At 48.9% G+C, this 16,635-nt stretch overlaps 1 protein-coding gene across 1 annotated transcript in view; it reads right to left on the bottom strand.

Annotated features, from left to right (window-relative positions):
- LOC8029181 (myogenesis-regulating glycosidase) overlaps positions 1-6,337 on the bottom strand; it is a 55,535-nt gene extending 49,198 nt beyond the window's left edge. The window contains exons 1-2 of the mRNA XM_029966320.4: positions 6,111-6,337; positions 5,779-6,003 (exon numbers count right to left, since the gene is read on the bottom strand). Of these exons, the coding sequence (XP_029822180.1) occupies positions 5,779-5,783 (5 nt within the window). The 5' untranslated portion in view covers positions 5,784-6,003; positions 6,111-6,337. The remainder of the gene's footprint in view (positions 1-5,778; positions 6,004-6,110) is intronic.
- Positions 6,338-16,635: the final 10,298 nt, after the last annotated feature.

Raw genomic sequence — 16,635 nt, 5'->3', positions numbered from 1 at the left:
CGATTTTTCTGACACATTTAACAGCATAAGAGCCACTGCTGCCACCCTATTTATCTGTCAAGGGTTTTGCGGGGTAACAATCCGGCGTCCACGCTGTCAGACCACGCTTTCTCTCCTCAAACTTTGGGTCACTGGTCATGTCGTCTGCAAATTATCGTACAAATTCAGTCGAGGTGTTGTACTGTCCCTATCATTGAAATCCCCAACCTGCGTACCCAAAGAAAAATGGATGCATAGCGCCACCGTGAAAACAAGCCAAGAGTGTGGATCTTTCTATCCAAATCGAAGACAGCTTTCTGAGGAATCTGACTTAGGGATCACCCTAGAAATGACCCAATGACTGGAAAATGAAGTCGGCACCTTGTGAAAATTTGCACGTCGCCACATAACCTCGAGGTACCTCACGTGGTCTCTGCCTTCTGCAGAAATGTTACAAGCAATCCAACCGTCTGTTTCAATTAGAACTTAATCTAAAGGAATAAATTTTTTCTTTGTGTGTTTCCGACATTTAGCGCAACTGTATAGTACTTTTTTGTTGCACAATGTGAAAAAAGATAACAAAAAAGTATTACAACCTCGAGCAAGGACACAAGTGAAGTTAAAGTACTCTGAACAGTATCAAGTGTTTACAGCAAGCAAGCATTCTAACAGAACATACTCCGTTACTCCCCCCTTTTTTAATGACACCGTCGGTCCCCTCTAAAAAGATTTGTCTAGAGTACCGCAAGTTTATTTCTGACCTCCTAAAACCAACTGGTGCACTAAAACTGCCAAGATCAAACTGCGGCACGGCACTGTTTTACAGGGTGTTTCAGCTAAACTTGTGGCAAGACTTAGAAAACGCTAATGCACGCTACGCACGTCGAATTAATGCAGTTTTATTTGCAGTCCTATTGAGCAAGTCCAGATGTTTTTCGTGACATGGGCTAATTAGGGGCAAATTAATTATCTAATGTTTTAATATCTTGAACTGAGTGCAAAACCTCCAATACAAAGGTTGCAGAGCATGTGGACATGCTCTGCAACCTTTGTACATCCCATCATGTGGCTTCCATCGAGGCAACCTTTGTCTGTCTAATTTTTTCGAGGTGCAGGACTTTAAAAAATCCCAGCATGACAAGTGTCACTAACACTGCAGTTTGCTAGCAAGTAGTCATGTGGAACTTCTAAAAATCTTGTGCACTATATTTGAAGCTTGAAAGCCTCGCGTTTGAGGCCAACTCAGGTTCCATGGTGCTTAAACGCCCGAAACCAGGGTTCTGGGAATACTCAAAACTTTCAAGTATTACAGCGAAAAATGCTATATTCGATTCGAAACTCGAATCGAATAAGGCTGCTCAGCAAACTCAAACGTTTTGGAAGTTTTTTGAAGTTCAATATGCTGCAAAACATACCTTAAAGCACAAAAGAAAGAAAAAAACGAAAATAGTATGCATGCGTTGCTTGTCGTCTTTTGCATGTTTTTTCCTTTTCGTTGAAGATGGCTTGTGCGCAAACCAACATGTTGTGCGACGCATCGAGCAATTTCGTAATGCACCCATTTTTAAAGGGGCCCTGCAATTATGTTTAAGCGTCTACCTTTTTTGCAGTTTTCACGTCCTTCGGGGTTCGGGCAAGCCAGCGGGCACGGAGAGAGTAACTAAATATCAGTGCATCGTATTTTAACCAGACGACGCGGAAACCTCTTCCACCTACAGGGGCGACCCACGGTACCGAAAGCGCGCAATATGTGACATCTTTGGTCCTGGGCTTACTACTGGTCAGAGCCGCTAAAAGCTTCTTTTTAGTCGAAATACAAAATATAAGTGGCACAAACCGTTTCAACTATTTATAAAAGTAGTTTTTGTTCAGTATTTTAGATCAGAAAAGAAACAAATGCAGTTTATAAAGTAAAGAAACAAGAAATGACCCATCGACATACCCGCCACCAAGCGGTGGAAAAGGCGGAGCATACTAGAAAAGAGTAGTGGGATCAGGCACAGACACGGAAAGGTCCCGGATGTACGCGGCGGCGCTGCGGTCGTATGGACAGGAGGATCTGACCGGCTCTGAGCGTTCCGAAGGCCTTCGGAGAGAAGCTTTGTCTTGCGGTTTGGCCTTTTGGCGGTATGGCAGCGCGAAGTGGCTCCCGTTCTGATTTGATCTTTACCCCGTGTTTGCTGTCATTTGTGGCCAATGAAATGTCATGCCGAATTAGTGTTTAATCGCGCAGCAAATGCAATGCGAACCGCCCTGGCTGCCTGCTGCATACAGCCTATCCAGAACATGCTTTAGTGGCGCCCTCTCGCACCGTCGACACGGAGTGCAGCAGCCGTGAGCGCTCGCTGAGCTCACTACCCCTCTTCTAATTCACGGCTACTCAAGCAACCAAGGACGTCATGAGGGAGGTTATTTTTGCTTGTTTTTGTAATTTTAATTTGCCTATAACTTTTAAAATAATGTGAAATTCGAGCAAAGAAAAGTTTCAATATGTTACTACGTTCAGTGCACTCAGGTTTGGTGCAAATTAAAGACCAGTAAAAAAGTCCTTGCAGGGCCCCTTTAATGCGCATTCAACGCTGCAGACTGCAGGTGTGAGGGCTAGAAGCCTGAAATTTTATCTAGAATGCGTTGTGCGTCGTGGTTCTGCCATGGACGAATTTTCTTGGAAAGGGAAGTGTCCATTATAATGATACATGACTGTATTGAAACAAGAGTAATTGCAAAGGCGACCTAGTGAACGATCATGGTCAGCGGCGTAGACTTTCCATTTTCCCGGAGGGGGCAGGCTGAGAAGTTCTCCAAAGGGGGGGGGGGGGCATTACTTTTTCACCAGAACTGGAGATTGAAGCTGTTATTTTGTTTACCTGCCACTACTAGAAGCTCGTTACATGGCATGTAAACAGCGTCTTGGTAAGGATCATGGCCCAGGCCCGGGGGGGGGGGGCTCTGCTCCCCCCCCCCCCCCCCTTCCTTGGATCTCACCAGGAGGGGCACGAGCCCCTATGCCCCCACGAAGTCTACGCCTATGATCATGGTAGAGAGCCCTTCAGACCTTCCTATGTTCGTCCCTTTTTTGTGTTCCCTAGTCTAAAGGGTTGTTTACCATAACTGTATTGCAGGGCACAATCTAATCGCTTTGCTTTGAAATTATTCAATTCGATTCGAAATTATTTGTACTACAAAACCATTCGCTTCAAACTGAAAAATCACTATTCGCATATCCCTACTGGGAACCCACTACGAATTCGCTTGTTACACGTATCGATACCGCAGACTGCGTGATTCATGTGATTCCCACCGGACATCACGCAATAGTATCCGATGGATGTTTTTCGAGTAACAAGCGCCGTCTGGGGAGTTGTCTGCGAACTACAATAGGAGAGCAGCCCAACATGCCTCCGCCCGTCAAAACACATTGGTAGCGTGCCGTTCTATTGATTTTCAGTGTTTTTTTATACTCCATACTACCGACACTAAAAAACAAAGCGTCAAAATAGACTAAATATGCGCGAAGATAGAGGCTGAAGGTGGTGTTGTCACCATTTTCGCAGGGCACCGCGTCATGGTGTCCTGCGAAAATAGAGACAGCCGGAGTATACGCATATGCAGAAGCTTACTGGAAAAAGGTCCATTGTAAGTATCACGCTACCAGGCTAGGTGGTGCAAGCTACCGCCTGTCCTAATGGGTACAGCCGTTGCAATCCCATCCATCCATTCAGACGGCTGAAGCGTCGTCACTGAAGCGTAGCTTGTCTAGTGATTCTACATATCATGCCATATACGCCCATGTAAGCTCGAGCCAGAGCACGTTGATTCAGGGATTGTGCTCCCGTTTTACAGTTCCAAAGGAACAAGGTCAATGCTTATGAGTCTTTCTATTATGGTAAAAAGCAATGATTATGTAGCTGCATTACGAGGAAAATGGGAAAGCAGTAGAATGCAAACTTGTGCAGGGGCAGGAAGGTCGGAGTCGGTTGACACGGTGGCTGCGACATGCCGACCGTGTGCTCGGCTGTGAATGCTGGTGGTTGCTAAAACCACCAACAGAGTTAGAACGGCAGAGAGGAGCTTCGGTTGTCCCGCCCCCAGTGTGAGCTTTCGACATTCGACAATGCTTCTGTGTTGTTGCCAAAGCATGGCGGAGGAAATGGAGCGTGTACTGGAGATTGTTTGAAAGACACACCCTGTTATCCTCATTCTGTCTCATTCGGTCGCACGCTGCAAGCCAGTCATGCAACCGCTCCGAGCCGCGAGCATGAATGCGCCTTTTGGCAGAGGAGGGACTTATCTTTTTCCAGTCTTTAAGACCGACGACTACACGGAGAGAATTTCCGGGACTACTTTGCACTTTGTGCACTCTGCACTTTGTTGTTGGACCAAACCAAACGAGAGGTTCTCATTCTGCCTCATTCAAGCATTTGCACAAGCGATTGCGTGCCAGGAGTGAGCAGCACCCAAGACTTTACGCGCGTTTGAGTCTGTCGTCTCCAGCTGCACTTTGCATCTTTTGGAAGATGATTCGTTGCCAACTGCAATAAACAATCTCGAGGAAAAAGGTAACTAAATGGTGGGTTCAGCACTAGTAGGGGATGACACCGAGCTTAGGAGCCACTGGCAAATTAGTCTATAGAAAGCAAGCTTTGACTCTCAAACACGCTTCTTAAAGAGATGGTGACCGAAATTTAATTTCAGAAAACAATGCAGGAGCTGCAGGCGGGACGCTACGACCCCTACAACACTACTCGCAAAGAGATATCTCGAATGGACGGCCGTATTTTTGGAAAAAGAGGTCAAGATTGAATGAGGCCGACGTGGTGCGTGACGTCAAGATATCTTGTTTCCTCCTCCCTTCCCTTTGCCCCCTCAAGGCGGCGACGCGGAGCAGACACGAGGCCGTTCCCTCTCCTTCGCGGAGAAACAAGACGTAAACATATCTGTCAAATGCGCCTCCTTTTTTTAAATATATGGTCATCCGTTCGAGATATCGCTGTACGAGTGATGTTTTGGAGTTTGTAGCATCCCGTTGCACACTTTTGCCGCCGTGTTTTGTTGAATCCAGATTTCGGTTCAACGTCCCTTTAATGCAGAGAACAAGCAACTCTCATCAGCACTCTGCAGGCAACAGTGCCCCTCTTAGCACTGTTCTGTTTCGCTGGCACCCTCTTATGGTTTCCACCCGCGACGTCACAACCAGGATTTGCCTCGACGTGGCGTCAGTTGTTAGCTTGGCCACTTACCATCAGTTGTGATGGCAAGTTCGAAGGTGCATTTGAAGGAGCACAGTGGAAGCTAGGCGCCATCGTATTCTTCAACAAACACCGTCAAAGTTGACAGCCTGACAATGCTCTTATGCCCGTGGTTTCGCCAATGGTGGAGAGTGACCACGGCGCCACTGCTGGTCGCGCGCATCACTAATAAAGGCGTCACCAGTTCACCCAACACAGCAGGTGGAAACAAATGTGCAATGTGTGGCGATCCCCCTTGGTGGATTTGCAGCACTTTTGGGGCGCTCTCTTGTTGCTATCTTTGGCGTGCAATCGCGCTCGCATCTACCGCATGAAAGGTGCGAGCACGTAACGCTTTTGACTCGCCCCAAGTCCATCAAGAGTTCCACATTGGTGTGCAACGCTGTCAAAGCCGCAAGCACGAGCCTGCGTCTCGACTTGGGGTTTGATTTTCACGCGTTCTCGCGCAGATGAGACGCTCGCGCCAGTAGATTTGACAGCGTTGTAGGCTATGAAACGGAGTATGGGAGTAGGCGGGCTGTGAAATCGAGCGGCAACGCTGAGCGCCTACCTCATGATGACGGCGGGGTCGTCTCTTCGCTCCAGGTCGGAAGAGCTCCCTCAGGAGTGGACCAAGGTCGATCTGGAAGGTCGGCAGTGCTGCCGCAGGGCCGACGGAGACCGACCGTCGCGCACACGCGGGCAGAAGCCACTCGGGCGGCACGACTCCGGGCGAGCGCCGTGTGGCTCTTGCGCGCAGGGCCGCATACCTCGAATGCCGAGGCCTCCTCTACACCTGCACCGACAATGCGACGCCGTCAGGGAAGCGACGGAAGGTGTCCGCAGTCGAGATGTGCGGGGGAAAGCCCCTGAAAGCTTGGGGGCCAGCGCTATCGCACAAACCTCTTAGTGCCGCGGGCTTGGAGTGAGTGAGCTTTCCATCCCCCCGATAAGTGGACTCTCAGTTGTGGCTTCTTACAGCGCGCACTCTCCTCTCTTCTGCGCCGCGAGTCGACGCTCCGAGTGACGACGAGCCGTGTAGTTGTTGCTCAATCGTAGTGCCGGAAAGTGTAGCCGACGTAAAGAACCGTGAAAACCAAGGTAAAAGAAAGGATGGAGCAAATACCATAATGACAGGGAACTGGATTGGATTGGATTGATCGGTTGTTGGCTAGCAGCGTAGTAGAGTGGCTGTGCTAGTGGCGGGGACCGGCGGGGACGTTCAAGGAAAACGCGAAGACAGAAAAGGATGAGGAATGTGTCTAACTCGGGCAACTCAGCTACAAAGTTTATTTTTTACTACACGCCTACACGCCCATACACGCCTTCATACCACATCTCCAACACCGTCACCAGAAGCAACAGCACCCCGCGACAAGCGGTGCTTCTGGTGATTACGGCCATATCCAGAATATCACAAAAAAAAAGAAAAGAATTAGGGCTTTTTTACTGCAAAAATAAACTAGGCATCGCCGAACACTCATTCTCCGCCAAAAGGTAGCGCTAGAGGTCACAACCAGCAGATGCCAAAGTCTCAGCCCGATCCGATACCGTATTCAAAAGTTATGTGATTTTCTGAAAATTTCAATGGGAAAATGGAGCCCATTTTTGCCAGTTTTCGGTTTCTTGTGCCATAGAGCCCCACGCGTTCGAAAACTCTGTCGGCCGCCATTTTCCCATACGCCTCGCAAGTGGGCTCATTTTCGTCTTCTGCACATGAGAAAGGAAGTAGTGGTTACGTCAGAACGCCGAGCCCTGATTGGCTGATCGCGACCCCCTATCTGAGCGTCGTCTGCACCTTTGCAACATAGTCTGATCGCAACTTCGTCTGCGTCTGTCTTACCTTTCATGCGACTTTCGGAAGCGCAGGTCTTTTCGAGCGAGCTCGACTTCGCCTTCCAGAGAGGGCAGACGAAATCACTCGAGGGGTACGTTGCTTTTGTCTAACAACTAGCAGACGCGCATCAAGGAGAGAAGTCAAAGGACTCACTGGCGAGGTGTCCCGAGGCGCCAAGGTTTGTTTGCTAAGAACCGAGAGTGAGCGTCCGCAAGTTCCCTCCCAAATACTTTTTCCCTTCTTTTGTGTGCAGCGAGACTCCTCACTCTTTAACGGCATCGGCAGGTTGGCGCAGTTATTGTTGTCTGCTTTACGTCTGCTAGTCAAAGCGATGGCTGCTTTACCTTTCCTGCGTGTCTGTCGGAGATTCACCGCCTTTTCACCGGCGAGAGTCACCGCTGCCTCGGAAAACAAGGAGATGACGAGGAAGAGATTGACCTCTTAATCTAAAATTGAGGTCAGCGATCAAAGTATCATACGGGAAGGGTTCACAAGGGTGGCGCGGGCATATTCCGTTCAGCACGCCAGCCGGTCGTGGGCAGACGATATTCGCCGAGGACCGTCAGAGAACCCCTGAGCCAAGTCGGAGTGCCTGCTAGGTCTATCTGCCGAGCTCGCTTGGTCGGGGTCAGTGGAATCGTGGCCGTTGGAGCATTTCCCGGGTGTTGTGGATCCAGCGTTCTTGTGCGTTGTGGTTTATTTCAAGTACTTTTTACTTTTTTTTTTGCTGCTTGTAGTCGGGACATGTCTAGCACATACAAAAATAAACGTCCGTTGTTTGTCGCGACCAAGTAATTGAGCGACGCTGTCGGCCATGCTGATTTGATCATAAGAAGTGCGTAAGGCAGCTTCGGAGCTGTCCTAGGATTCCGTCGTAACCTGCGCAAAACTTACGATAATTTTGTTTTGTGAATACGAATTTGTTCTCACGTTTTGTCTTAGGCACATTTTTGGCGTAAGATCATTTCGTGAATCTGGCCTCTGCACTTTCGAAAGCGGCAGGAAAGGTAAAACAGACGCAAACGACGTTGCAAAGGAGCAGACAACGCTCAGATAGGGGGTCGCGATCAGCCAATTAGGGCTCGGCGTTCTGATGTCACCGCTACCCCCTGCGCAAGAGGCAGACAAACTTGCCCTCCGCATTGCAATTTTCAGAAATCACTTATAACTTTTGATTCAAGATCGGGCTGAAACTTTGGCATCTGGTTGTGACCTCTAGCCCTACATTTTGGCGGAGAATGAGCGTTTGGCGAGGTAACCGGACAAAAGCTCACCAGCCAGGAGCTCACCGGACAAAAGCTCACCAGTCTTTTCACACACCCGGACAAAAGCTCACCTAATTTTTTTACTTTGTGTTTGCTACCCGGGTGAAACACGGGCCGGGATAAAGTGCGGATGCGATAGAAATTGCACAATTTTTAGAAGAACTGGGGGGCTATATGTTGCACGTTTTGGACTCCCAGGCGACTGGGGAGAAGGAAGTGACGTCAACAACGCTCTTTAGATGTTGATTGGTGGAGTCACTGATGACGCAATGCGTGGTGCTGCTAAGATACGTTCATTCACACCTACATCACTTCCTTCACCCTAGTCGCCAGGGAGTCCAAAACGTGCAACACCTGGTACCACCTTATCCCATGCAAAGGTGTCGACAGATAAGCCATAACAGACGGAAGAGGAACGATTTGGGACCAAAAAAGCGAAGTCCCGTACCCTTCGGTAACCGCGCTTTTTCATTGTGCTTATATGTCAAGCTAGACATGCTTATAATGGTTAGGCACAATGTCTCATTACTAATGCATAAGTTTTCTTAAGGTTCAGGGTAATGTTTGAAGTGAATGGCTAAGAAAATTAGATTGTTTCCGTCATTTTACGTCGTAAATGTATTTGAAATCAATATTATTATCTCAGTGTGATGTGAAAGGGAAACTGAAGCAAAACTGTTAGATACAAACCATTGAGTTGCGAATTGGGCCTCTTGTACAAGTACGAGGCAGATATTACTAATTTAGAAAGCTGTGCGGGATTTTGGATAGGCTGGTGTTGTTTCCACCACAGCTTGTGCCCGAAGAACTAACCTACATTAGGGAAAAGTCTACCCGTGACATCGGTGACCTGCTGTACTACTTTGATTGCACGTATGTCAACGGCCCCTTCCGTTATGCTTCTGCTCCTTCTGCGTCGGCACCCAAAGCGAATTCGCCCCTTTGCCTGACTTTGCGCCGACGACGACCGAAGTTTCCCCTGGAGCGGTGGAATATGTACGATGCCACTCTCCAAGATAAAGACCGGACGAGCAACACCTACGAAGGATGGAATAACGGGTTCCAGAAGCTTGTCGGCCACGCCCATCTAAGCGTCTGGCGGCCGATTGAGTGCCTACAGAAAAATCAGGCACTCGTTGCCACGGCACTGACACAAGCTTGGAGAGGCGAGCCCCCAGTGAAGCGGGTGTGAAAAACAACTTTGCACCTGCAGAATCGCCTGAAAAAATATTTGCGAGGAGTTCCAAGTACATTGAGATCTGCCAAGACTGCTGGAGCTAGTGGTGGACTTCATTCGCCTCTAACCAATCGATAAACTTGTTTCTACTCTAATCAACAAACCATGCGCCTGTCAGATTAAATTTATCGTTGCATTTTAGTGTCGCATGCATGCACCTAAGTTGTCCGCACTCGTGTTAAGACCAACATGAAATTTTATTCTAAAGAGCTTTCGTCCGGCTCTGTGAAAAAATGCATGAGCGTTTGTCCGGTGAGCTTCTGTCCGGTGAGCTTTTGTCCGGGATTCGTTTGGCGATGCCTAGCTTATTTCTGCAGTAAAGCGTGTAATTTTTTTCTTTTTGTGACACCCTGTATGTTATGGCGTAGGAGATGTGGCTGAGGTTGACATCAGTAAAAATACCGTAAGGGTGCAGCTTAACCTGAAACTGGGGTAAAGAAGAAACATCAAAACTTAGAAGAGACAAATAATTGACAGGACGAAGTCTCAAAAAATATTTTCTGTCTCTTCTAAGTTTTGATGTTTCTTCTCCACCCTTGTCTCAGGTTAATACAATGAGGTTGAGATGCTGCCTCCTCCTGTCTTCCTTTGCGTTTTCCGTTTTCCTACCCCAGTCTCAGAATTACCGTCTTTAACACCATGGTCAGCCCGTTCAACTGGTTTAACTTGCACCATATGCAGCTCGCCTGCACTTTTTTCGTTAATCGTGCAGCCGCTGCAGTGTTGCAGGAAAGATCCTTTAACTAACCTAAAGGAGCTAAAGTTCGGACATTTAGTGATCAGAGTAATCAAGGGTGTATACCATATGCGGTTACAGTAAACGGACACTACAGCACGGGATAGCAGGTTTAAGGCGCACATAACTTGCATTACTATACAAAAAATATTACACTTAACACATAATTATTACCTGTTTTGTTAATTGTCATAATTTATGTTTCATTAATTTTAGGGCACACATACAATCTGATTTCGTTAAGAATTTCTAGACACAATGGTCCCGCATTTCAAACGCTGTCAACGGGTAGTTTTGGTATGGTGCCTGGAACACGTCTTCGACTGGTGTGATTACTGCTTCTATGGTACCTGGAGTGCGTCTCCACTGGTGTGTTTAGCATCCTATGCTGCCCATACATCAAAAGTGGACCCCAAAGTGGCAACAAATGGCATCACAGAAGCCAAAGCTGTGTCATGCTGTTGGTTGTCGTTAGCATTTCTGACCAACCACCAGGATAGCGACATGCAACAGCATGACATTTCAGCTTCTGCGCGTGACATCATTTGTTGCCACTTCGGGGCCACTTTTGATGTATGGGCAGCATACGACGTCAAACGCACCAGTCGAAGACGTGCTCCAGGCACTATAGTTTCGGTTTCGCCGAGTTGTGCGTCTGTCACATGATTTTTCGTCTGCTATCGTCTCCGCACTGCCATTGCTCATGTCGTTGTGGATTGCACCACACTTGCTCGCGATGCCCTTTTCTTCTCATCGCTACATATCAGACACAGCTAATAACGAAATGATTGCAATTTTGTTGGCACGGCGAGCGAGCAAAAATGCCGCAACAGCAAGGTCAAGCGAGCGCAGGTCGACATATGCTGAACGCCATGCAAGCGCACTGCGTGCATTTGCTTGCAACCTCGAGAGCAGCCATTGAGGCTAGTACTCCAGTTTTATAACACCCTTGCTTCGTCAACTACAATTTTTAATCGGGCTAACGCCGTACATGATGAACCTCGCTGTACGAGTATGCGTTTAAGTGCAAACATACGCCCCTTGCTGTAGGTCGCTGTGAGAAAATCAGCTACAAGAATGATAAAAAAACACAGTCGCTGTGTTAGTGTGCCCATACCGTTGAATGTACAGGTTCCTTCATAAGTCCTTCAGCCCCAACATCTCGTGTTTCAAGAAGTTTGCGATTATCAAATAGTTTATCAGCAGCTGCTTCCCGTCCTGCGACAATAAGATATTATAAAAATATCTTAGATGTACTTCATTAAAAATATCTACATGGATGCATACATGCTGTTCAATAAAAGGCTCAAGGTACACTTAAGCACTTCTTATGAGTTGTGAATGCGAAAGCATGCAAGCCGCTCATCTGCTCCCTTATTTGGTCTGCTGCATACTTTTCGTCGCCTGTCAGTGCGCACGCTCTTCTCGGCGCGCTGACCTTGGATGCTACGTGTGAACGGCGCGCTGACGGACACGAAGCGCCATGGGGTAAGCGGTCGTTGAAACTGGCGCACAGCGGCCAATGGAAGCCTTGTCGACGCGCGTCAGCCAATGGGACCGAAGCCGAAATCCATCAGCTGTGCTGATGAATTTTCATTGAATCCCAGTTGGGACCAGTTGATTCCCAGTTGGGACCAGTTGATTCCCAGTTGGGACCAGTTGATTCCCAGTTGGGACGAGTTGATTCCCAGTTGGGATTCGTCCTGGTTCCAGTAAAACATTTTCACTTGGGCAGGCACGACCCGCCAGGCTTGGCTCCCCGATTGGGCCACCCGAGCTACGACAAGTTATACAGTTGTAACAGCCCGGCCGGAAGGGACCTCCTAGAGAAGATGACGCAACACAATTTTATATTGATGAACACTGCAGGAGACAAGACCCGAATTAGTATGATGGCTCGACAGGACCACACTACTCCGGACCTTACATGGACTAACGACCAGCACGTGCAACAAGCCACACCTAGCTGAAGGCCAAGTCTGATGCTCACAAAAGTGACCACCTACCCATCAGGATGGGTAGGTGGTCACTTTCAGGAGCCTTTTCGGTTTCTGAAAAACGACTGGTATGTGTCGTCAACTGGGATATTTTCTGTGCTCACATTGTGACTAGCACCGTACCCACTTTGGAAGAAACCATAATTACAGCCCTCAAGGCAGCTACTACCATAAAACGCTGCATCGCGCTGGGTGCCCCACCCTGAATGTTTACTTCCTGAACCTCGGGGCAAGGTGCCCGGGAGCGCTTCAACGATATCGAAGAGGTCCAAGGAACGCCCGGACGCTGAAGAAAATCACCCAAGCCACTGTAGCTGCTCGGAAATATGCAAACAAGCTCAGCCGGCATAGGTGGCTCGACTTCAGTGTCTCACTTTTAGAAGGGACCTCGGTGAATTGGCTCTCGGCTGTTAGCCATACTATTCTTAACCGGAAGAGGGACCGTATAGCTGCCCTCACGCTGGCACTAAAGAATGCCACAGTAGTGGAGGTGCTGGCCCAGGAGGCAGGAGACATCTTCCCCCAACCCACTGCGGCCAAACAGCAATTAACACCATTAGCCCCTGCAAACCCATATAAGCGGGAAGCAGTCAACAAGGCACTTCTAATGAAACTTCCCTTTACAGGCGGGGAACCGAAAGATTCACTACATTGTGGGAAACCCAACATCGCCCCGGGCACCAACGGAATCTCTATGGTCACGCTGCACAACCTCCCTACAGCCGAGAAGGTTCGGCTCCTAGTGGACATTAACACATGGTACACAGGCATCATCCCGGACCATTGTAAACTCTTTGCCGTGATACCCATTCCAAAACCTGGACAAACTACTCTCGCCGACTTCCGCCCCATCTCCCTCACTTCGTGCATATGCAGAATGGTGGAGATAATGCTACCAAGTAGCATCTCATAGTACCTAGAGCAGTACGAGGCCTTCCACCCTGCACAGACTGGTTTTCTAAACAGACTAAACAGACAGGAGGGTCTTCTCCTGCTCTCCAGAGACCTGACTAACAAACCAACACCACTCCGATCTGACATCGTCCAAACTGTGGTCACTATCAACGTCAAGAAGATGTTTGATGGCGTACCGCATCGGGTGGTTATACAAGAAGCAAGTGCTCTCGGGATCGGTGGGAGAACTACATTAAAGCTTCCCTTGGAGACAGCAAATTTGCTGTATGTATAGGAGAACACTTAGGAAAGCCCAGACCGAACGGAATAGGAGTTCCGCAGGGATCCGTCACGTCCCCCCTGCAGTTTAATTTGGTTATGGCGAAACTCCGAGGACGACTTCAAGAAGTTCCCAAAAAGATCAAAGTTTAATGAAACCCTTTATACTCATCCTGCAAGAGCTTCGGAAGGCCCAGTTCCCCACTGCTCTCAATGCACTTCCTAACAGTGTTAAAAAGGACGATATGCGGAACAGAAGAAAAGAGATCTTCAATGTCAATTAAAAACGCGTTGCACTTCCCTCCACACCCCTCTTTCAAAAATTCAATCAATTCCTCTGAATTCTGAACAAAAAAATGAAAGCCGTTTACAACCCCCTGTAACACCGAATTGGAGCGCAGCTATTGAAAAGGAGGAGGCAAGGGTACTGAGGGGAGGGCATACCCCTCCTCCCTCATGATCCTGCCTGCTACTCCTCCACCTCCTCCACCCCCTCCTTCTCCTTCACCTCCTCATTATCCTTCAAACTCCTCCCCTTGCCTTCTCCTCTCCCCTCACCCTCCTCCTCTACCTCCCTCCTACTGCTGTCCTCCATACCGCTCAAGCCAGAAATGGCCGCCTAAGAGCTGTGCTCTGAAATATAGAACCACCCTCCAGGTCATGTGACCTGGGGGGGGGGGGGGGGGGGTCACGTGACCTCACGGTTACACCAACGGCGACGACGCTCAAGCCGGAAACGGGCGCCTAAAAGCTGCGCTTTAAAACTTACCCTGCAGTTTCAGACTTGATAGGTGGGTTGAGAGAAAGGAAGATATCTGGATCTTCCATGTGTCTTTTTCCGTAACAATTGCTCTAAAAGGTATGTCCATTTTTGCCGTGAAGAACATGTTCAGGGAAAGTTTCTTGCTGGAAGTCACCTTCCTCTCCAAAACTGGGAGGGATAGTTCACAGCACAATGCCCTCGCCCTCACCTTCACCTTGTTCAGAGATCCTGGTTTCACCTGATTGAAGTTCTTGAGGACGGGTTGCTTGGCTTTTTCGGCGTAAAGCTCCTGAGAAAGGACAACGAAGCCCCACTCCTTGTCAGATGCAAGCAGCTTGAGATTGTTGATTCTGAAGTGTTCAACAATGGATGTAAATTTCTGAATTTTTGTGCGTTGACCAGCCGTTTGGCAGAGCACATAAACTCCATCAGCAATGCACCGAACCCTCTCTTGATGCAGCACCTCGTCAGCCAAACTTCTGACCAGGGATAGCTTATCTGGTTGTGGCAGTCTGGGCCCTTTGTCCAGCATAGCCTTGAACGTGATTAAAAAAACCAGAGACTGCAGGTAACAACATGCACGCTTAAGTCTCAAATTGAGACTTTTGAGTGTGTGTATCGTTACTTGCGGTCTCTGAGTTTTTGAATCATGTCTAATGTACACCAGCTTGTTTGCGCCCTTACATTTATTACATTGTAGCCTTGAAGTTGCCCGGCAGAGAGGCTCCACCAAGGAAGGTAACTCCCTTTTGCTTATTCCTACTGGTTGGTCATTTTCTGGGCAGCCAGGACAGCTGTCGCTGCCACAGGAACTCAGTCACATCCTTGGCATTCCGGAGGTGGGAAGCATATGACTTCTCTCAGCCGCTGCTCGGTCTTGACACCCTCTGTAGCACAATGCCGTGAGGCAATCCCGGAACCTTTCCACTTGTTTCCACGTATCGGACCTGAGGAGCTTGCACATTCGTTTGGCGTGGCCACGAGATGGTGGACAGCCATCAAAGAGCGCCAGCACTTCTGGTGGCAAGCAACCAGTGCGAATGGCATATGCCAGGGGTGGCCAGGCTGACCCGGCCAAAGAGCCGCAAACAAAACCACGAAACTTCCAAGAGCCGCGGGGGGGGGGGGGGGGGGGGGGGGGGGGGCCATTTCGTTCAGAGTAATACACGACACTCCAACTACCTTCAATCTATTCGAGACAAAAGCAGTCCAAGTGTATGTAAGGTAGCAGTAGCACAAGACTAACCAAACCGCAATTTGTCTTTCGATTTAAAACGCGTCCCATTTCTCTTTTTGGGAACGTGCTCGTGTGACCGAAAGGGAGGCGAGGGGTGGGGGAGGGCGGGGGAGGCTAGGGGAGGGAGCCGCGAGCCGCACATTAAGACGCGAAGAGCCACATGCGGTTCGAGAGCCGCAGCTTGGCCACCTCTGGCATATGCGCACACTCTTGCACGGTAGCAGGAAGTGGCCATTAAGTTAACAAAAGTAAGAGTAGAATGGGGAACATAAAAAAGTTGGAGGACACCTAAGCACTTCTTATGAGTTGTGAATGCGAAAGCATGAATGTCCGACAATGTGGACGCTAGAGGCGGCGCCATGTTCGTCGGCAGCCAGACGAGCAGAAGCACCGCCAACGATGTGGATGATGGAGGCGACGGCATGTTGGTCAGCGGCAAGACGAACAGGAGTCTCCAAGCACGCGCCAACATGTCCATTTTAACTACCGCGGGGCCCGTAGTGGCATGGGGTTGCAACGGTTAGTTTTATCGGCACGCTGGCGGCATGAACAGGCAGCGCCATCTGGCGGCAGTCGTTGAAACTGATGCGCGCAGCGGCCAATCGGAGCCTCGTCGCCATGCGCCAGCCAATGGGACTTTTGGGATCAGGGAAACTAGGTGCCGTTTTCGCGCGTCAAACTGATGACGTCGGCTCGCTCCATGGGACCCCCCCCACCCCCCCAGTTAATGCTTTCGCATTAAAAAGAGCCCGTTGCAGAAGAAATGAATTGCAACAAAAAGGTGAGTTGCATCAGTTGGTCCATTGTACAGAAAGAAAAGCGCCCAAATATTTTTGAGAGGCTTCAGGGTGAAAGCGTTTTTGAAATAAACAGGTAAGTCGATGATTACCTCGTCATCGCCCACCCTGGAAATAAGCTTATGGACAAGATGGTGGCTCAAGTGATCAGCACGTTTACATGCAGCTCCCATGGTTTAAAATTCACTCATGGGAGGACCTCAAGGGGCTTGTTACAGTTTCTGGATTTAAAACTAAGATGCTTGGATGGCCACGTGTGCTGGGCTTACGAACTCCGCTTTAAGAAAGGTGTGCTCCCTTTTAATTCCGCTCACTCCAAGTTAATAAAAAGATGTATCGCCTCTTCGTGCCTCGGAGGTGCTCTGAAAAATCCTGTCCCGATGAAA

The sequence above is a fragment of the Ixodes scapularis genome, unplaced genomic scaffold (genome assembly GCF_016920785.2).
Source record: "Ixodes scapularis isolate PalLabHiFi unplaced genomic scaffold, ASM1692078v2 PGA_scaffold11__112_contigs__length_91849675, whole genome shotgun sequence".
NCBI lineage: Eukaryota > Metazoa > Arthropoda > Arachnida > Ixodida > Ixodidae > Ixodes > Ixodes scapularis.
The sequence above is the reverse complement of the archived record's forward strand: the minus strand, read 5'-3'. Positions and strand labels throughout refer to the sequence as shown.